Source organism: Dasypus novemcinctus, chromosome 13 (genome assembly GCF_030445035.2).
Source record: "Dasypus novemcinctus isolate mDasNov1 chromosome 13, mDasNov1.1.hap2, whole genome shotgun sequence".
NCBI classification, from domain to species: domain Eukaryota; kingdom Metazoa; phylum Chordata; class Mammalia; order Cingulata; family Dasypodidae; genus Dasypus; species Dasypus novemcinctus.
Window position 1 is genome coordinate 1,038,941 of NC_080685.1, and position 22,031 is coordinate 1,060,971.

Genomic DNA, 22,031 nt, shown 5'->3' on the forward strand with positions numbered 1-22,031 from the left:
GGGAAGGCACAGGCCGGCAGTGAGCGGTCAGCAGCCCCAGAGGGCCAGCGGAGGGCGAGACGCGGCCCGTCCAGGCGGCTACGGGCAGCCGCGGCGGCGAGCGGGGCCCTGGCCCTGGGGGGGCTGCCCCTGGAGTCCCCCACGCCCCCGTCCCCGCCTGTGCCCCGTCCCCACCTCCCTGCACTGACCCCCGCCCAGCTCTGCCCGCTCGGCCGAGAGCAGCTGGGAGTGGAGGCCGCCCCGGGAAGGACGCAGGAAAGGAGGCTATTTTTACTCCTATTTTCCTGAGCCCTGAGCCCTGGGCAGGGTGACGCCGCGTCCTCCCGCGGGCTTCCGGTCTTATCCCGTTTTAGACCCTGCAGCCGGCTGGTCCCTATCGCCTGCCCCCAGCCTGGCGAAGAAGAGGCTCCAGCGCAGAAGGAACAGCGCCGGGGTCTCCAAAAGCCACCCGAGCGCGCGCTCAGCACTTCCCCCTGCTCGGAGCGCGGGTCCTCACGAAGGGCTACGGGGGGTCAGCGCTGCTGACCACAGGGACGGCCGGAGAGAGTCCAAGGCCCCGAGCGGCGACGCCCAGCTCACGATGGCCGCCCGCGCCCCCGCCGCATGCCCGAGCCACCCCCGCCCCCGCCGCGTGCCCGAGCCACCCCCCGCCCCCGCCGCGTGCCCGAGCCACCCCCGCCCCCGCCGCGTGCCCGAGTCACCCCCGTCCCCGTGCCCTTGCTCCAAAACCTTCGCTTTCTTGAAGAATTAACATTTTTTGGAATCTTGAGTCTTTCTCTTTTTGCTCAGCAATCCCTAAGTGTGGCAAAAAGCCAGCCCGACAGCCGAGCTCCTCCAGAGACGCGTGAGTGCCTGCGCATGGCAGGTGCACGTCCTGGACCCCGCGCCTCTCTGCGTCCCCTGGGCGCCAGGGGGCTCTACTCTCCTGCGCCTTAAAGCTAGAGGAGAGCCCGCGCCCTCCGTGGCCACTCAGACGTCAGCAGAGGTGGCGCGTGCCACCTCTCTGGGCTGCAGTTGCCCAAGGCAGGACGTGACGCGCCTGCTCTCCCGTCGGCACGACGACCGGCCATGCCCCAGGTGGTCCTGGAGACGCCAGGTTGCAGAGCCACGGCAGATCCCGAGGGGCTCAGCGCGGGAGTGGGGAACAGCCCTCCACTGCTGGAAGCCCTGGCGGTGAGGCTGCTCGTTACGCAGCCCCCGAGTGCCTCCCTCGACCTGACGTAAGAGCCAGAGCCGCCGTGGACCCGCCCGGGCTGGAGAAGGCAGCGGGAAGCTGCGGCATGGAGTGGAAACTGGTCCAGATGACTCCCGCCAGCCCTGCCCGTGTCCCCGTGCCGCCGCGGGCTGCCCCTCTTCCTGACGGGGCGCAGCCTCCCGCGCCCAATGCCCACAGCACCACCTTCCCACAGCCCCTGCGCGTCGTTTCCGTCCTCTGCGTCCACTGTAAACGCACCTCAACGTGCTGCGGCGCCGACCCGTCTGGAAGGACAGGCAGTGGCCCCCGGGCAGGCTCCACAGCAGCGGTGTCCACCGGCCTCTGGCCACGCCGGGAGGGTTTCGCTGCTGCCACGGGGGAGGGGCTCTGGCACCCGGGGGTGGGGGGACAGCCCCCCAAAGAGCTCTGCTGGAGGGAAGAGGCCACGCGAGCCCGAGGGAAGAGGCTGCGCGAGCCTGAGGGAAGAGGCCGCGCGGGCCGTCACGCTCTCCCTCTGGTCTTGCACACGTCCCGCTGCCTCACTGAGCCTTGGTTTTCCCATCCGCTACGTGGGGGTACGAGAGCACCTCCCTTGCAGAGGGCAGAGTTCAACAAGACGACCTGTGGGCCGTGCAGCGCTGGGTGGCCCCAGGTGCTCAGCTCATCTCGGCGCCTGAGCTGCACGCCAGGCGCAGGTCGGGCCAGGCTTTACCCACACGCACGCCGACCGCCACACACCTTTGGCACAGATGGTGCATAATAAATGCCGTGGCCGTGTGAGTGCAGATTAATCCGCCTTCCTCAAACCTCGCAGGGGACGCCCAGGGTAGGACATCCCGCCTGCTTCCAACAGCGTGCGCCACCGATTCAGCAAAGACCCTGTGTCTTTATAAACCCAGTTTGTTGCAAAGTACTTACTAAAGCAAATGGAGAGGCATTCAGTTAACCAGCCTTGAAGAAACCGGATCAATACAGAACCCTCCCGGCAGGATGCTAGCTCCTGGGAACCCGTGACGATGATGCGACGCAGAGAAACACCTTGAATCACAAGGCCCTACCCGCCGACAGCCTAACAAACCCGTTTAATATTCGCCTGGAGCCACACCCAGACACCTAACTTCACCTCGAGTCAGGACCGGAGCAAGACCGCTTTAGGCCTACCGCGCAAGCTGACGCGAGAAGCAGACCTAAGTCTCCCTAAGGTTCTGAGCCTGAAGCACGGAGCCGCCTTCTGCGCACTGCGGCCACGTCTGCGGCCGTTTGCATCTTCGGCCTCGGACCCAATTGGCCGAGCGCACCGGGCGCTGGGGCCGCGGGAGGCCGCGACCTGCACGTGCGCCGACGTGAGACGTGCTGCCCAGTCCGGGTGGGTCCCGGCGCGCCTCTGCACGTCCGCCCCAGCCCCAGCCCCCAGTGCTCCTTGGTGACCGCGCAGGCGAGCCCCCGGGCCTCCCGACGGCTGCGGGCGGCTCTGGCTCCTCCACTCTGGGGTGAAGGCTCGGCGGGTCGCCCACGTGCCTCCTGCGCCGAGGCGAGGGCAGCGCCGGGCAGGGACCCAGGCCCAGGCCTCCCACCGCCCATGGGCATGGGGCAGGCAGTGGGGAGAGGGGCGGCGTCAGCCTCAGCAGCTCTAACTACACTCGCGTCTGCTTTTCTAGAACAGAAAGGGGAAGCGTTTCTAGGACCTTCAGCACCACCTTGTTGCAAAACTCAACCTGAAGTGCAGGCCGAGGCGGCTCCAGGACAGCTGAGAGCGCCTGCAGGGAGGGAGGGGACAGGGAGGGGGGTCTTCGGGGGCCATCCCTCAGCCCCAGCCTTTCAAGGAGAGCGGAGGCCGCCCAAGGTCGCACTCCTGGGTGCTCACACACAGAAGCGCAGGCCTCCCACGCCGAGTGGGCGCCAGCGTCAGGGTGAAGGGCGCCGGCCAGGCCCTCGCCGTGTCCCTAACAGTCCAGGGGCCTCGAGCCTGGTCGCCCAGTCCAGAAGCATGGGTGGCCGGAGAAAACCAGACATGAAGAGATCTGTGCTGAGACCCGTGGTCCTGCAGGCGGAGCTGCGGCTCTTCTCCATAGGAGAGGCAAGCCGGGCTCCTGCTGCAGGGCGCACGTGCTGTGGGCAGGCCAAGTTCTGGGACTCAGGTGCAGGATGCACCTGCTGCAGCGGGCCAGGCTCCTAGAGTCAGGTGCAGGGCGCACCTGCTGCAGCGGGCCGGGCTCCTGGAGTCAGGTGCAGGGTGCACCTGCTGCAATGGGCTGCGCTCTGGGACTCAGGTGCAGGGCGCACCTGCTGCAGCAGGCCAGGCTCTGGGACTCAGGTGCAGGGCGCACCTGCTGCAGCAGGCCGCGCTCTGGGACTCAGCAGCAGGGCGCACCTGCTGCAGCAGGCTGGGCTCTGGGACTCAGGTGCAGGGCGCACCTGCTGTGGGGAGGCCATGCTCTGGGACTCAGGTGCAGGGCGCACCTGCTGCAGCAGGCCAGGCTCTGGGACTCAGGTGCAGGTGCACCTGCTGTGGGCAGGCCGCGCTCTGGGACTCAGGTGCAGGGCGCACCTGCTGCAGCGGGCCGGGCTCCCAGACTCCCCCAGGGCCGGTCTGCTCAGGCCCTGCCTCTGCTCAGTGAGGAGCTGTGCGCTCTACTGCCCATAGGGGCTGAGGCGTCCTCCTCTCTTCTCCAGCGAGCCTGGGGCTGTGTCCAAAGGCCTGTTCATTTAGAAGACAAAGAATCTTCTTAGTTCCACCTCTGGGAATAAAAAAGGACCTTTGGGAAGCGGCTGTGGCTCAATCAGTTGGGCTCCCGCCTGCCATATGGGAGGTCCTGGGTTCGTGTCCCGGGGCCTCCTGGTGAAGACAAGCTGGCCAGCACCTGCCGAGAGCTGACATCCCAGGCACCACGGAGAGCTGGCGCAGCAAGATGATGCAACAAAGGGAGACAAGCAGACGCGGAAGAGTGCAAAGCGAATGGACATAGAGAGCAGACAGCAAGCAAGCAGCAAAGGTGGGGAGACAAATAAATTAAAAACATAACTCTTTAAAAAAAGCAGAGGACCTGCCATGCAGGGCGGCCGGCTCTGGGTGCCCTGTGAGGAGACGGCGCCCTTGCCCACGCCAACATCTCCCGGCAACAAGCAACCAGACCCCGCCGTCGTCGGGGGGCGGCTGGGGCTCAGGCCGGCCCTGCCCCGATCGCTGTGGGGCAGGCCACGGGGCCTAGTGGACCTCAGTTTCTCACTGCAAAAGGAGGAAAACAACAGAGCATGCAGCAGTTCAATGAAGCCGTGGTGCGAAGCGTGGCGCGTAACAGGTGCTTAGGAAATCCTCGCCGTCCGGCCGCCGCGCAGTGTCTCCACGGCTGCCCCCGGGAACTCACGCCGAACCTCGAGTAAAGCTGTGACGCCTGCGAACCTCCCGGGAAGCGCCATGAGCCGGGCCTCCCGCGCCCCGTCCTCCAGCAGCGGCTCTGCACCCACTCAGGGCTCGGGGCCCTTCCACGGCATCGGAAGCTCTTGGGGTCCCCCCAGGTCAGTGCTGCACGTCCCAAACTACAGTCAGGGGCCAGGCCGGCGCCCCCGCACACCCCACGGAGCCACGGGCTGTGGACAGTGGTCCACGCTGCAGCAGATGCACCACTGGAGCATCGCTGGCGGGGGTGGGCGGGAATGCCGTGGTTTCTGCAGGGTTTTTCCATAAACCCACAGCTTTTCCAGCTTGAAAACAAGGCTCCAGGCCACGGACGCCCGCCCGCCTGCCCGGCAGCACCAGCCCTGCCCGGCACCTGCAGGATTCCAGGCAGACGGCGCAGCCCGCGGCAGCACCAGCTCCGGTCCACGTGGCTGTCCTCCGACATTGAAACCAGCCACGGCAACAGGGGCTACCGTCCAGCCCACTCACCGCTCGGCTGGCCTCGGAGGGCGACGCAGCCACCTTCTGGCATGTTCCTTGGCGGGTCCGTTCCTCCCACGTCAGCCCCTCCGTCCCCGCGAAGGGCAGGGCTGGGGGTCATGGGTGTCGTGAGCTGCAGACAGGCCTGGGACGCGCGTGTCCAGCAGGGGCCACGGCCAAGAACACCACGGGACGGAGCCGATGTTCAGAGCCTGGAGCCACGGGCTCCTAAGCGCCAGCCACGCGGGAGGCTCTGTGGCCCCCGGGGGGCAGGAGGGCGCAACCCCGGGCCACCCTGCAGGCTGCCCGCCCCTGAACCGCCAAGGAGGAGAGCGTTCCCGTCACAGCGGGAGTGGGGCCTGGCGGGCGGGGTCTGGTGGGGAGACTCGAGTGTGTCACCACGGTGTGGCTCCTGCCACGGCCTGCGCGGTTCCCAAGGCCCCCCGGGTGCCGACGGGCCCCCCAGGCTCGGGGTTGGCCCGGTCTCGGCCCGTTCCGCCTGCCGCATCCTCCCTCTCTCTGGTCCTAAGGACACCTGCAGGCCAGACCCGGCCTTGGCTCTCGACTGCCCCGTCGGGTCCGCGGCCGAGCTCGGGGCGGTACCGTGTGGCGCAAAGTGGGCTGTAGGTGGCCGAGTGCGTTCCGGCCCTCAGGGCCCCAGGGTGGACGTGTTCGGGCCTCGGCCGGGTCTGCAGTAACAGGGAAGGTCTCCTTGAGCAGAGGAGGCGCACTTGTAACGAGTGCGTGCCCGTCAGGACATGGCACCGGCCCTCCCTGCGCACACACGGGTGTGTGGGGCGAGGACGGGGCGCGCCCCTGGACACCCACCTGCACACCTGCCCCTCCCAAGCACTGTGCACCGGTCCAGGCGCTAACCCAGCCCCGGCCAGCCGCCGAGAAGGGACTGTTTTTAAAAGTCCAGCCTGGCCTGGAAGCAAAGCGTGGCAAGCGGCCGTGCTGGGAGGTCAGCGCGCAGCCCACTGCCGGCCCCTCCACCTCCAGCCGGCGACACGCGACGAGGCTCCACCTGGATGGCTGGAAACACCTCAGGGCCGCGGGGGTGGCCGGGGGCCCTCACCCTCTGGTCCTTCGGGGCTCCCTCGGGCGTCTCCACGGCCAGCGAGGGCGGCTCGTGACCCGGCCAGCGACGAGGCAGCTGCGCGGAGGGCCCTGCCCCACGCGGACCCCACGGAGCGCCAGGCTCCGGGAAACCTCCGCCGGGGCGCCCCAGGCCGCGCCCTGCTCCTGAGAAGCGATGGGCTCCCCCGCAACGCAGAGGGGCCGGCCCCACGGCCACGAGTGTGCAGGGGTGTGCGCAGGTCCACGGCTTGGCGGGGCAGCAGCTGCCCTCGGCCGCTCCTACCCCCAGAGTTTGGTCCCGGGCGGCCGCTCCCCTGACCGCTGCCGGTGGCCGGCCAGGTCCTCGCAGCCTGCGCCCCTGCAGCGGCCGCCCACTCCCGATCCCTGCAGCCCGTTCCACGCCGCGCACCGACGCCAGCCGGTCCCTCAGGAGCGGCGCTTCAGGAACGTGCTTGCGCGGTGACTACGGCCTGCTCCCGAGTGGCTCAGTGCACGGTGTCTGCTGCGCCGGCGCGTCCCGGGGGTCCTGAGAAGGGGTCAGCCGAGCCCTTCATCCAGACCCACCTGGACAGACTCGGCTCAGACCTGGCACAGGAGAGGAGAGAGGCTCGGGCGTCTGTCCCCGGATGCCCACCCTGCACAGGACGCGACCACCCCGCGCAGGACGCACCTGGCGTACCCCCGGCGGAGCCCCTCCCTCACGTCCCAGGACACAGAAGAGGAAACCACGCCACGCATGCTGGAGCACCTTCTCCCGGCAGGGACCCCGGGCCCTGCTCCCCACCCTGAGCACCTTCTCCCGACAGGGACCCCGGGCCCTGCTCCCCACCCCCTGGCCTTCCCTAACGTCTCCCTGCACCCTCAGGGGAGCCGGTCCCAGGGGCAGGTGGAGCTGAGATTATCTAGAATGTCCCATCGCCCTGCCCCGCCCCCCGGCTGCGTCCACTTTGGTGCTGGCCCCGCAGTGGACATAAAGACGGTTTCCGGCTCGGCCCCTGACTTTCTCGACGCACCGCTGAGGCTGGACTGTCTGGCAAGCGCGTGCCCGCCCCTGTCCACCGTCGTTTTGGGAAACTTCGAAAGCATCGTATGGTGCTCACGGTCAGGCTAATTGAGGCAGGAAGCACATGGTCTCCCAAATAACCTTCCCTCCACTCTCTCATCTGCCTCAGAGAGACCCGCGAGGCGGGTGGAGGTGGCAGGATCCAGAGCGGCCGCGCGGGCGCCTTCCCGGCACGCAGCACCCCTGGGCCCCCGGCCCCCTGGCCCCCTGGGAATCAAGGTGCTCTCCGCTAACGAGCACCAATCCCGTGTGGATTACAAAGACCACGGAGGAGCGGGAAGGGCTGCAAACAGCCTCGCAGAGGTGAAAACGTCAGTTCTAGAACATTCCAAAAGCCTGCTCTGTCTCTAGCTCTTAGCAGGGTCCCCACGCAGGATCTTCTTCCCCTCCCGCATGAGCGGCAGAACCGCCCGGCTCGGCAACCTGGCGCTCAAGGATTTGCTGCCCCCAACAAAACCTCCAGCCATTTCCTAAGCTACGCGGCGGTTTTTCCATCGCGAGGAGATTAGACTGTTTATCGCGCCAGCACGCCAGGCCTTCTCAGTTTCCTGCACCACGTTCAGCTCAGATAAGGACGCCCCTCTCCAGCCGCCGGCGTGCCTTCCCCGTCCAGGGCAGGGTGGTCTCATCAAACCCACTCCCGAGCCGGCGGGACGCGGCCGTCACCCACGCGCGCACAGCGGAGGGTGGGAGCTGCCCGGCGCCGCGGAGGGGCCCGGGAAAGACGCTGGCAGGCGCAGCGTCCACTGCCATGGAGGAGACGAAAACAAACCGAGCCGAGCCTGGAAAGAATGTCGGGGACACTGGAAAAACGTGTGCCGGGGAGGGCGGCGGTGCAGGGGCCCCCTGTAACCGCGGCCCCTCACCGTGTGTCCCAGGGGGCTCACGGGCTGGCGGCGAGGTGGGTGCTGGCGACACCCCTGCTACGGCTGCTTCCTGGGAGCGGGGCGCACCAGGCTTACAGGTGCCCATCACGCGCCATCTCATCGGGAGGGGTGCGCGCCCACGCGCTGGGGCCTTTCCTCGCGCCTCGGGCCCCCTCTGACGCGGGCTCTGCGTGCTGCTCACGCGCTCGCGGACCAGGGGGCGGATCATCGTCAGGCCTTGGCTGACGGAGACGGCAGCCGGTCCACCCGGGACCCCACCGCGAGAGCGACACGCCAGGTCCATGGGCAGCAGCGCATCTCCCAGGGGAGGGTCCACGGGGGGACTCGCCCCCCAGGAGAGTGAGAGGCTCTTCTCCTTGAACATGGCCCACTCAAGTCCAGTCGCACCAAGTCCCAACGGCAGAGCTCCGTCCTGCCCGCTTACTCCTGTGGCTCCTCGTTTTTTGCAGTTATAAAATTTAACAGCAGTTTGGATCAAAATAGAAGTAAAAATACCAGAAAGTAAAAAAAAGTTAGTGCAGGCCAGCGGGCCCCAAGAGAAGCCCTTCGTTGCCTGGGTTTCAATCGTTAAGTGATACCAAACTTTAAACAATGCCCAGTAAAGCTCAACAGAGCCATAGGCTCCCATCTGTGAGTTGACGGAATTGCCGAGACACAGGCGGGCGGAGCTCGGGCACGGCCTGCGCAGTCCACCGCTCCCCGCCGAGCGCAGGGTCCCCCGCAGCCAGCGCCACCGCTCGCCCGTCCTCCCCGGAGCTACTGGGAGCTCCGTCCGTCCCTGGCAAGACGAATGAGCCTAAAGAGCGCTATCGATGCTCCCGGGAAGATAAACAAACTACACAGAACTAATCTAATCTCAAAGCTGTCAGCAGGTGCGTGCCAGCGAAACCAGAGCAGTGACTCGAGCCGCGTGGCACTTGAGAACGCAAGTTCCGAGAGTGGCTCGAGTGAGCCTCCGCGGTGTCTCTCTAAGAGCTCCCGCCGACGGGGGTCGTTTTACGTTTTCCTTGTGACACCCCAAAGCTAGGAAGGCTGGAGCTCGAGCTCTGCAGAGGCCACCGCTCCCCTCTGAGCCCCACGCGTTTCTTTTCCCTCTGATAAAACAAGTCTCTGAGGCGGGTTTTGGCTTGGCTTCCAGAGCCCTCACGACAGAGCACGGCTCGTGCTTCCCGCCGGCCTGGAACGCCGTCAGCAGGGACTGACGATTTACCTCGGTGAGGCCTCCTCGGCGTGGAATTCCAAAGAACGTTCTCCCGGTAAAGGGAGAGAAGTCGGACAGATCCACCCGCAGGCAGGGGAAAGCACGGCCCTAAGGGTACCCCGAGTTCCGGCCTCGCTGCCCGAGGCCCACCGGTGGGCACCCCGAAGGCGCCCCGCCCATGAGGAGGCTTAGAGCCAGGTGTCCCGGCGGCGCTCACGAGCACACCGCGCAATCCACGCACTTTCAGGGCGGCGGAGCCGGCACACTCTCACGGCAGCAGGGCAGCTGCGCAGGGGCCCGCGCGCCCATTTCCCGGGCCCTCCCAGCTCTGCAGGGCTTCCGGGGACACCCCCTGCCCCCCTGGAGAAGGTGGCCCCCGAGCCGAGCCGGGAAGCGCAGGCCTGGCCTGCCTCGACCCGCCCAGGAACGCCCCTCGCCTCAGGGTCCTCGCTGGGCTTCTAAAGTGCCCCTCGAAGGCCCTGGAATTTCAGCTTGGTTTACCCAAAACAAAAAATTACACACACTTCAAGAACACCTAAAACCACTTTAAGCTCTTTGAATTTTTTCCTAAGTGTAGGAGTTTCTCCCCGAGAAATTTTTAAAAAATGAAAAACTAGGTAATACAAACAAACAAAAACAACAACAAAGAAAATGCAGAGGGAAACAAAATCCCTACAGCCCTCGAAAACCAGCAAGCACCGAAAGGCGAGGGTTCATCGCACGGCTCCCGACGGACCGCCCAGGCAACTACGCCAGCATGCTGGTTCCATCGCCCGTCGCCGTTATTTACAGCTCAAATCAGACACAAACCAGTAAAATCTACTTTCTTAAAGTAACACGCATCCATACTTTAACACCTGAGGGGTCCTAAAAGTAGTATAGAAAAGTAAAGAGAGAACTGCCGACGAGGAGCGAGTCTCCGCACGGGGCGCAGGAGAGCATGTCCTGTTAACAGGTAAGGGAGAGCTCTGGCCACCCAGGCCGGGACATCTGCCCGCCCCCAACAGGCTGGCACGGGGGTCCTGCCCCAGGGGCCCTGCCCCCGGCGCAGTCTTCCGGCTCCCACCCTAGCCAGCAAATGAGGGGAAGGGGCTTCCCACCACGGCCCTCCAGGAGAAAGCCTGGCTGACGCGCACGATGCAGGGCTCACGTGCCAGGGCGCACCTCCAAACTACTCGCTGCCCCCCTCGTTTTTGACTGGAGGGAGGTCTCGAGGTCCCCCTTTTGCTGACTCGGGGGACAGGGGTTACTCCCGACAGTGGCAGGTTTTTGCAGGAAAGACAGGCAGCTGGCAGCAGACAGCGCGGGCAGGTGGGCGCCACCGCTGTCCACCCACAGCGCACCCATCTGCCGCCGCGGGCCCAGGGCAGCTCTGCAGGAAGGTCCTCTCCCGGCCTGGACCTGGGGCGGAGAGCTGGGCAGGCCGTGCCGACCCCACGAGGGTGCGTGAGTGTGAGCAGGGAGGGCGGCCCCGGGGCCTCGGGCCTCGCCAAGGGGCCCAGCGCCCGTCTGGGACAAAACGCGCAGGTGATCAGGCGAGCCCCGGTCGGCGAGCAAGGCTGCACCCACAAGGCGCACCCGAGGGAAACGGCTCACGCCGCAGCCACCGACCCCACACGCCCAGGCCCTAGCACCCCGTGACGTCCACGTGGCTTCCCGCCCCAGCCCGCCCTACCAGCTGCGGTGACGCAGGGGGGACGCCAGCGGGGAGATCCCCGGCTCACGCCATGGTGTGAGCAAGCCCGGTCAGGGCGGCCGGGAGGCTGGCCCAGGCGGCCTGGCCTCGCCCTCCATGGCCACCGGCCGCTGCCCCGGCTTCGCAGGTGGCTTCCCTCTGCCGAAGGGCAAAACGTCCCCGTATCACCTGTCGCTGTTTCTCCCCTCCAGCGCACTTCCTGTCAAGAGCCCTTTTCAAATGTATCGAGACACACACACGGTTTTGAAAACCGACCAGAAGGCACGTCTAAGCCGCCCTTAGAGAGGGCAAAGGGAAACTGGGAACGAGCTAGGGCTCCTCCGGCTGCGGAGCTGCGCTGCGGGTCCAGAAAGCACACCTGAGCAGCCTGAGGGGTGGTCCTGAGGCCCACCCGGACTTACTGACCAATAACTGCCAGGCGAGGAAGCGGGGCCACCCTGGAGAGGCCTTGCCCAGCCACCCCCGGCCGTCCCCAGTGGACCCGCCCTCCCGGCACTGCTGAGCCGGCTCCCGGCAGCAGGTGCGCCCAGCCCGGGGCCCTGGGCTGCCTGGCCCCACGCTTTGCATACGCTTTGCCAAATAATCCGCAAAAAGAGTTTCATGAAAAGAAATGCCCTGGCCTTCCGAAATTCAGACCGTCATTTCTGAAGTAGGAGTCAGAGGACTACCTCAGAGAAGCATGGCGAGTGAGAACACAAAGCTCCGTGCGCCGCGGCCAACGTGACCGAGGTGGAGGACGGGTAGCTGACCTCGAGGTGGCGTGGCCGCCGCCGCCACGCCGAGCCGCAGGCCTGCGCCCACCTCGCACCCAGCGCCTTGCTGGCTTGTCAGCGCCGCGCTAGGAATTCCCCCCGCCCTCTCTGGAAAAACCGAGAAAAAGTCCAGGCCTTCTCAGGAGCGCAGCTTTGACTCTTACGTCTTCTGGAGACGGGCTGCTACTCCTAAGAGCGCAAACAGCCAGGAGTGACACGAACCACGCCACAAAAATAAAGCATGTCCACTGCCACAGCCAGAACCAGACGTCAGCGGTGTCGACCGAAACAGACGCGCGAGAACACACACCTGAGACGCCCCTGCGGGAGCCGACAGCACATCTGTCACCCAGGGCCTGCTCAGGCCAGGGGCCTAGGAGCACCCGCAGTGCTACTGAGCTCAGAGTGGCTGTCCCTGGGTCCCAGGCCGAGCTGCGCCCAGGGACCCGGCTCCTGTCCCCACTTAGCTAACGAGGCTCGTGCCTCTGCACCCCACGGGGCCAGAACCCCGGCATCGCGTCCTGGCTCCAAGCGGAGGTCCCTGTCGGTTTCCCTCCACCCAGAAGACCCGGCGCTCAGAGCTTCGCCCGGTCAGACGTGAGCTGACACGCCACCTCCCTGCTCGCCAGCTCTGGAGACTAACAGGGGCCTTTAGTGGACACTGGCGAGCGTGCCTCCCGGGGAAGTGACATGGGAGGCCCCCAGGAAGTGGGTGTGGGCGCAGACGTGCCCGATTCCCTGCCTTCTCCAGCCGAGCCGCACGGTGCACGGTGCACCTGCACAGGCCCACCTGGAGAACACACCTGCGGAAATCCCAGGCCGCAGCCCAGCGACCCCCAAGCAGGACACACGCCCGCACCCGGAGACTCACCACCCGCGGCTTCTGCTGGTCCAGGGTGGGCAGGAGGGCCGAGCCAGGGTCCAGGCAGCGCTCGGGGTCGCTCGAGACGTCCTCCTCCGAGTCGTCGTAGGAAGAGGAGAAGCCGGTGGAGGACGCGGAGGACGACGACAGCTTCCGCAGCGGCAGGCCGGGCCGCGGGCTCCCCCGCGCCTCCTCCGGGCCCCCGTCCTCCTGAGTGTCCGCGTCGGTGACGATGACGGCCGGGATGCTGCCGGGGCCGCGGGCTTCCCGCGGGGAGGGCTGGTCCTTCCAGCCCGGGGGCGGCCGCGCATCTCCGTCCTGCAGCTGGCCTTCCTGAGGGCCCTCTGCCGGGACCCCTGGGCCACACGTCCAGGCCAGACCTGCCGCCTGCAGGGGAGGCAGCCACGGCCCGGAGCCGGCGGGCGGCACCCCCTCCCTGTCCCCAGGGGGGCACCGAAACTCCTTGGCCGCTTCCGGACAGACGGAAGGCTCCGGCACCCGGCAGGAGGTGCGGCCTGTGTCCACCTCCGCGGCTCCCGGCCGCACTGGGTGCCTGCCCCCACGCAGCCCTGGCAGCTGAGAGCCTTCCTGTCCTCTGTCCGAGTCATGCCGAGGCCCTGCAGCCGCTGGGGACCTGCTCTGGGCCTCAGGCGGGCCGACGGAGTCCGGGGGTCCGGGGCGCCAGGTCCAGCTCCTCGCCTCGGAGGGCGCCAAGCTGTGCGCCTTTGTGCCTGTCTCCTCGGGCCTCCCGCAAGCTCGGGGCGCCCCGGGGCCCGGCAGTCCACAAGGCGGAGCTGCTTTCTCCACCTGCCCCGTGGGCTCCGCGTCGCGCTCCGGGGCTGGGCTGGTGGCGGTGGCCACTGCTGGGCCGGCTGGGCCGGCTCCCGTGGGCGCGGACGGCGTCTCGTCGATGTCCACGGCGGGGGGCGAGCCGCAGGAGGGGTTGGCGTGGAGGGGCTCCTCCGTCCTCCCCGAGGCCGCCGGGCCGGGCCGGGGCGCCACGCGCTCCTGGGTCTGCGCTGGGCAGCGGCGCGCCGCGCCTCCCGGCCGCGCGGGGTCCACCTGCGGGGCCTCCGGACACCGCTCGCCCCACGACTTGGTCCTGCGCTCGTCGCCGCGCGCGCCCTGGGCCGGCGCCCCACGCGGGGGCTGGCTGCTGCTGCGCGGGGGGCCGGGCGCGGGCGAGCGGGCGCGGCCGGGGCGCGGGCTGCGGGGCGGCAGGGCGCCGGGGCCGCGCGCCTGGATGTGCGCCTCGAACAGGCCCACCTTCTGGGTCACCTGCACGTCGTGCAGCTCGCGCTGCAGGGCGCGCAGCTTCCGCGCGGCCCGCTCCGGCCCCGCCGCCGGCGCCCCGGCCCCTCGCGGGCGCCCGGCCCCGCTGAGCTCCCGCCGGCCGCCGGGGCTCCCGGGCGCCTGGGGCGGCGGCGGCGCGGCGGGCGGGACGAGGAGGGGGGCGCGCGGCGCGTGGCCGCCGGGGGCGCGGGGCCCGCGGCGCTGGGCGTGCTCGGCGCTCCTCATGCTCGGCGGGCTGGGCACGGCCCCGCAGCACACGGCCATAGCAGGGCGGCCGCCGCCGCTCCCCGGCCCGCCCCGGCGCGGCCTCCCCGGCCCGCGGCTCCCGGGTCAGCCCCGGCCCCCCGGCGCGGGGCGCTGCAGGCGCGGCATGGCGGGCGCGGCGCGGGGCGCGGGGCCGCGGGCGCGGGCCCCTGCCCGGACTCCATGCACGGCCGCTCGGCTCCGCTGTGGAGACACAAGGGGGGGGCGTTAGGAACCCGGGGGGGCGGACGGGGCGCGCGGGCACCCCCCACCCCGGGCTGGGATGCGCGCTCAGGTCCTTCCGCTTCAAACTCCAAGCCTCGGTCCCGACCCCTGGGGCGCGCGGGGGGGCCGGGCAGGGCCACTTGCGCCCCCTGGGCCGGGCGCGGGGACCCCGCTGCCGCCCGGCCTCCGCGCCCCGAGCCCGCGCCGCTCCTGCCCGGGGCCCCGGGGCCGCCCTTCTCCGCCCTCCCGGCCCGGGCCCGGCGCGGGGGTGGCCCGCCCGCAGCCAGGGAGTTTGCGGGTGCGGGCACGCGCCTGCGCGCGCCCGGGGCCGAGAGTCGGCACCTTCCTGCGGGAGCACTCGCGGAGGGGCGCGCCGCGTCTGCGCGCGTGCACGTGTCCTGCGCGTGGGCGCGCGCCCGGCCCTGCCTGCCGGCTCCCCGCGCCGTGGGTCGCGAGCGCGGCCGCCCCCGCGCGCCCCGCCGTGCGCGCTCGGAAACCCGCGGCCGTGCGCGCTGCTCCCCGGCGGGGCCGCGCCATCCCGGGGCGGCGGGGCCTGGGCATCCCCGGCCGGGCCGCGGGGAGGGGGGCGGGGGTCGCCGGCTCTCCGCGGGGCGCCCCAGCCCGCCCCACGCTCCCCCCCATAGGAACTCCCCGCACCCCCCCCCTCGGGCGCCCCAGCCTCCCCGCCCGCGTCCCCACGGCCCGGGACGCCGGATCCGTCCCGAGCGGGCCAGGAGCGCAGGTTCCCGGGCGGGGGCCCTGGAGAGGCCGCCGGACCTACCTGCGAGGGCCGAGGTGCCCGGCGCGGGCGGCTACATGGCCCGGGACGCAGGCCTCGGAGGACGCGGGGCCGTGAAAGTAGAAATGCTCCGGGAAAGGGCGCCTCGCCGATCTGGGAAAGGCCCCCCCAAAAAGAGGGGGGGAGGAGCCGGGGTCCCCTGGCGCAGGGGCCGGCGGAGGCGACGCGGGACGGCCCTGCACGCCTGCCGGGCACTCCCCTGTCACTGTCCGCCCCGCGCTCCTGCGGTGTTTGTTCAATGTGCGAGCGAGAAAAAAGTTGGGGGGTGGAGGAGGGAGGAGGGAGGAGGGAGGGGTGGGGGAGGGAAGCAGGAAGGAAGTTGTGAGCCTGTCTGGGTTGAACTCAGCGGAACAAGTTTTTCTTTTCTTCTTTTTTTTTTTCTATTGCTTGGCAGAACCCAGGGAGGGAAACACTTAAAAAAAAAGTTTCCATTGTTAGCTAGCAAAAAAAAAAAAAAAAAAGGCTTTTAAGTTCTGCGGGTTAAAGATACACGATCCATTTTCCACGCCTCGACCGAGGCTTGCTTAGGTCTAGCTTTATGAAACTATTTTTGAAAATGTTTTTAATAAAGTTTTGAATTTGTGTTTTAGACGACAGCAGCAAAAGAAATCCTGGGGATCTTTTTAAAGCATTGAAAATGGGCTAAAATCCCATTTGAACGGTTTGTGTTCTTGTACACAAATATGCAAACAAAAAAACGTTGTGGGCACCTCTTTGCAAAGTTGCAACTTTTGACTGCCTCGGTTGATGGGCTGTGAGCTGTGGATGGTTTGCAGTGCAACTGCTGGATTTACATTGCACGTTTATCTATAAATGCACACAGCAAATGTGCCGTTCGCAGGGTTTACACTTAATTTTCAAAGTTATTTTAAGAAAAAGGCTCGCACAGGAGCTAAGAAGGCCCCAGTGCTGTCTGAAACTCTTGCTTGGTCTCCTGTAGACTGGGTAATTTTCAAGCGCTGTCCTCCCCCCACACCAGCGAAAAAAAAGGTGGGGGATGGTGAGGCACACAAGCCAACACTACTGAGCATTCGAGCCCTCCCTGCAAGTGTGTCTAGACAATTCCCTAAAAAACTACAGTCTTAGTGGACAGAGGGAAAACTCGGCTGGGAGGCTGAGGAGATTTAAAATGTGGTCCTTGTATCTCCATTAGCTAAAATTCAGATGGAAATTTTGACTCTGCTTGTAGAAACCTGTCTCTCTCTGGCTTATTTATATAACAATACTGTTTAAGTGAGCAAAGCAGCCTACTGCTCAATCAGGAAAAGACACGTTCAACCTGAAAACAAGAGGCCTTCCAGCCAAGATTTCCCGGGAATCAGACGCTGTTGTGCTCCTTGCTAGGTTTTTAAAACATAACAGGAGAAGCTTGAGCCCCGCTCCCTGCGCGGCCCCTAATGGGGGCTCACTAGCCACACAAGCCTGGAGCTCCCCCTCGCAGCAGCTCCGCGGGCAGGCGTCAGATCCCTGCTGGGAAGAAAGGAGCTGCCCGCCCAGCCCCCAGCAGCCGCACGTGTCCGACCCGAGGGGTGCCATTCCAGGAGGCCGGCGCACGGGGTCACGGCAGAAGCAAGGGAGGACCTCGAGTTGCACACGCGGAGCGCGGCGAGGGAGCTCCTGAGGAGGCTTCCTGTCGCCTTGACGCCGGCGGCCTTCCCAGAGCCTGAAGTGCGGGCAGCTCAAAGAATTCTTGGCCAGAGGCAGCCAACAGCTGGTCAGGTGTGGCCTGCAGAAAGGACTCCTGACTTGGGCTGGAAGCAGGAGCGGGTGGCAGTTCTACCAGTCTAAAATGCTGCTGTGGCCACGGCACAGCGGGTGGGGAAGGTGGAGTGCCACCCAGGTCTGGAAACCAGCACGGTCTCTCCGGCCCAGAGGCGGAATCTAATTGCCTGCCATGATCTTAAATGAACATAAGAGGAAAAACAAAGTTATGTAGCAATTAGGATTTGCCAGACACTGTTCTAAGTGCATCGTAAGTATTAATACATTTCTGTCCTCATATAGCCCTGTGCTGTAGATACTATATTATCCCCATTTAACAGATGAAGAAATACAAGCACAAAGCAGAAAATAGTCTGTCCAAATCCCACCGCTGGTCAGTGGCGAGGCCAGGAGTTGACCCCACACAGTTTAGGCCCAGAATCATGCTTTCCCTAGAACTCTATCTTCTACACTAACTACCAAAAAATTAGAGAATATTCACCTAAATTCTTCAAGGTTTCCATTTGCCCATTTTTGAAATGGATCTTAAAGACCATAGTTATGAAACTAAAACTAGAAGGAAGAGTCCCCTTCTTGATGAAGAGCGGGTGTGAAAACCGACCTCTAACAGCGGTTACTGCCCGGCGCGCACAGAGGCCAATGCTGAGTCACCTGGGGTTCGGAAAAGAGCTTGTTGCATAGTCGGCCAGCAAGGAGACCGGAGGCGAGCCTCAGACCAGCCTTCCCAAGCAAAATGGGCACTGGGGTTTATACCGTCCGGGGAAGGTGGGCTTAGGGAGTGGCTCAGAATGGGGTGAGAATACGTGGGAAAGGCAGTTACCTGGATCATGCTTAGTTGCAAGTTATGCTTAAAATGGAGGCCTGGCTGGCTCACTAACTAGAAGAGTCAGAGCCAGCTTTGACAGTGCAAGGAAAGGGTAAGGTTAGTTTTCACATGAAGGTGAAGCCGGCTCTCCAGGTGGAGGAGGGAGGGAAAGGGGTTCCAGCAGCTTTGGCACCAAGCAAGGGCGGGGCCAAAGCACAGGCAGGGACAATGGCGAAAAGTGGCACCGAATTTGAAAAGCTGCGCCGGGAGTGAAAGTGGCTTGGAGCCCACCCAGCCTGCTGGAATTTAGGGAGTGGGGAGCAGCGACTCAGAGCAGAACCCACATGAGCTAATTAGAACCCCGGGATGGGCTGTAACTCCTGAAGGACCCAGTCAATGGGGAGCAGGGGAGGGAACTGTGTGCTAGGTTTGGGGTATAAAAGTCAGCGTTTCTTGTTGTTTGGCGTGCCGGCCATTTTGTCCAGGTCGCGTACTTGCTCTTGTAAGATCGTTAATAAAATTCTTTTCTCCTCCCCAGTCAGGTGAGCTTTTGTTCTCTTACAGGTGCAGCTTTCTTTCTAACAGCAAGGGAGAGAAGAAACAGTAACTTATTTTGCTGGGCAGCAAGGTTTCAGTGACTAATCATGAGGAGGTGGGCATTTGAAAGTAAGGGAGTAGAAACTTCTAGGAATTTCTACAAACCAATCAGGGAGGGGCTGCTCTGAAAAGCCGGTTCGTAAGCGGCAGCTTCAAGGGGTTTGGTGAGAGGTGGCTTCAGCATCACACTTAAGGTGAAAGGCTGGACACAAGCCCCCTCAGATTAGGGGCAAGCCAAGGATGTCCACTCTCACTACCTTTACTCAGCATTGTACCAGAAGGTCAAACCACTGCAATCAGCAAGAAAAAGGAATAAAAGCATCCGTCTTGAAAAGAAAGAAGTAAAACGGTCCTCTTCAGGTAACAAGATTGTCTATTTAGGAAATCCTATGGAGTCAGCAAAAAAGCTACAAGAACTAATAAGTGAGTTTAGCAAGGCTACAGGATAAAGATCACTATACCAAAATCATTTGTATTACTATATACTAGCAATGAACAATAAGAAATCAAATACAATACCATTTAAAATATCATCACAAACTATGAAATACTTAGGGATAACTCTGACAAAGATATACAAGAACTGGAGAGTGAAAACTAAAAACACTGCTGATAAAAATTAAAGACAACCTAAATAAATGGAGATATACTATGTTCATGAATTGACACCTCAATATTCAGTTCTTCCCAAATTGATCTAGAGATGAATGCAATCAGTCAAAATCCCAGCAGATTATTTTATAAATTGGCAAACTGATTCTAAACTTCAGAGCAAAATGCAAATAATCCAGTATAGCAAAAACAACTTTAAAAAGGAAGGTGTGAAGAACTAACTCTACCTGATTTCAAGACTTATTATAAAGCTACAAATATCTTTATGGTATTGGCATAAAGATCGACAAAGATAAGTTTAACAGAATAGCGAGTCCAGAAATAGACCAACACATACATGGACAACTGATGTTTGACAAAAGTGCAGAAAAATGAAGAACAGACAGGCTTTCAACAAATGGTGCTGGAACAATTGGATACCTAGATGCAAAAAAAAAAAAAAAAAATGTACTTCAATCCAAATCTTTTACCTTATAAAAACTAAAACAAAATGGATCATAAATCTAAATGTAAAACCTAAAACTATGAAACTTTTGTAAGAGAACATAAGGAAAAACCTCAGGGACCTCAGGTTAGGTGAACATTTCCTATGTGTGCCACCAAAAGCACGATTCAGAGTAGAAAAATATTGACACACTGGACTTCGTAAAAATTTTTGGTCTCCAAAAGATACCTAAGGGAATGAAAAGACAAATTACAGGTTGGGGGAAAATATTTGGAAAGCATATATTTGATAAAGGACTTGCATCCAGAATATATGAAGAACTCTCAAAACTCAGTAATATTAAGAAAAGAGTGCAATAAAAAATGGGCAAAAGATTTTAACAGTGGCTTCATCAAATATGCATATGAAAAGATGATCAGCATCATTAGTCATTAGGGAAATGCAAATTAGGCTACAATTAAATACACAAATTCCGTTACGCTTACATAACACCGCTACATTATTAGAATGATTAAACTTAAAAGACTGGCTATCGCAAGCACCAGCAAGCCTGTGGAGGAGCTGAGCTCCCACACACTGTGGTGGAAATGCAGAGCGATACGACCTTAACTGCTCTGGAAACCCACTTGACAGTTCCTTAAAATATGATCCAACCCTTCCACTCCTGGGTATTTACTTGAGAGAAATGAAAGCATATACCCATTCAAAGATTTATACACGGATGTTCTTAGCAGCTTTGTTTGAATTAGCCTCCAACTGGAAACTCACACGTCTGTCAATAGGTAAACAGACAGAGTGTGATTTATCCATGCAATGGAATGAGCACTATTCATCAATAAAAAGAAATGAAGTATTGATCCATGCACGACATGGATGAATCTCGAAATAAGCATGCTAAGTGAAAGAAACCAGAGAAAAAGAGTACCTACTGTAGGATTCCGTTCTAGAAAATTCAAACCCACCTGTCGTGACAGGAAGCAGATTGGTAGCTGCCTGGAAATGGGGGGTTCCAAGGAGGGGGGGCCGGAAATAGGGATGACAAAGAGGCATGAGGAAACTGTTAGGGTGGTAAATATGTTTACTGTCTTGACTGTAGGGATGTTTGCACAGATGCATGCGTATGTCACAACGCCAAATTGTAAAATGCCAAATACGTGAGTTTTTCGTATGTAAGTTATAACTTAAAGATACTTAAAAAACATAGATATGGACAGATAGAGCCTTTAAAATTTTTCAAGTAGAACAGTAGTAGGTTTACAGAAACATCATGCAGTAAGCATAAAGTTCCCATATACCACCCTCTCGCATCCACAATTTTCCCTATTATTAGTCTTTTGCATTGGTGTGGTGCCTTTGTTACAATTCATGAAAGAATATTATTATAATTACACTATTAACTTCAGCGTGTCGTTTATATTATATTGCACAGTTCTGTGGGTTTTTGTGGGGGGCGTGTGGTAACTTATATACAACCTAAAATTTCCCTTTTTGCCCCATTTCAAATATACAATTCAGTGGCATTAATTACATACACAAAGTTGTGCCCCCATCCGCAATGCCCATGGTGAAAACTTCTGCTGCACCCCAAAGAGAAACTCCATCCCAGGAAAACGTCAGTCCCAGGCCCCTCCCCAGCTCGGCACCTGGGAACCTGCATTTCACTTTCCGACTTCACGAGTGTGATTATTTTGGTTATTTCATTTACATGAGCTCCTACAATATTTGACCCATTGTGTCTGGCTTGTTTCACTCAACGTGACGTTTTCCAGGTTCATCCACGTTGGAGCACCCATCAGAACTTCAATCCTTAAAGTGGCAAATAGCGTTCTGTTCGACGTAGTTACCACGTTTTGTTTATCTAGCCCTCTGTTGATGGAAACCTGGGCGGCTTCCCCCTTTTGACAAGTGAGCATGATGGCCCTAGGAACGTCAGTGCGTGAATACCTGCTGAGTCCCTGCTTTCAGTTCTTCTGGGTGTCTCCTAGACGTGGGGCTGCCGGGCCACGTGAACACCCCGTGCCTGACTTTCCGAGGAATCGCCCCGCTGTTTTCCCCAGTGGTCGCACCAGTTCATCTTCCCACCAGCAACCTAAGAGCGACCCTGTTTCTCCACACCCTCTCTAGCGTTTGTTTTCTATTTTTATTTTTAACAGTAGCGGTTTCAGTTGCTCTGGCTGCTCAGGAAAATACCATAAAGTGGTATTAAACAATGGGATTAACCATAAAGTGGTATTAAACAATGGGCTTAAACATAAAGTGGTATTAAACAATGGGATTAAACATAAAGTGGTATTAAACAATGGGATTAACCATAAAGTGGTATTAAACAATGGGATTAAACGACAGGAATTTACTCACCCGTGGCTGCTCCCTCTGAGGCTTGTTCTCTGAACTGCTCCTGTGGCAGAATGAAGACGCAGCCTGACCGGGCCGGCGCGAGCATTGACTGGTCGCCTCATCAGAAGGTCCTGCTCCCATGGGGCCCCCACAGGGATGGGGTCCATTGAAGAACACGCTTGCGGGGCACGTACAGCTTTAGGGCCCCAGGTAGCCATTCTAGTGCAGTGAGATGGGATCGCCTCGTAGTTTCGCTTTGCATTTCCCTGATGGTTAATGACTTTGAGCATCTTTTCATGTGTTTATTGGCTATTTGTGTATCTACTTTGGAGACATGTCT

The 22,031-nt window shown here is 61.5% G+C and overlaps 1 protein-coding gene across 1 annotated transcript in view; it reads right to left on the reverse strand.

Annotated features, from left to right (window-relative positions):
• The window catches only part of ITPKB (inositol-trisphosphate 3-kinase B), a 62,278-nt gene extending 46,828 nt beyond the window's left edge, over positions 1–15,450 (reverse strand). The window contains exons 1-2 of the mRNA XM_058309374.2: positions 15,156–15,450; positions 12,623–14,353 (exon numbers count right to left, since the gene is read on the reverse strand). Coding sequence (XP_058165357.1) covers positions 12,623–14,170 — 1,548 coding nt within the window. The 5' untranslated portion in view covers positions 14,171–14,353; positions 15,156–15,450. The remainder of the gene's footprint in view (positions 1–12,622; positions 14,354–15,155) is intronic.
• Positions 15,451–22,031: the final 6,581 nt, after the last annotated feature.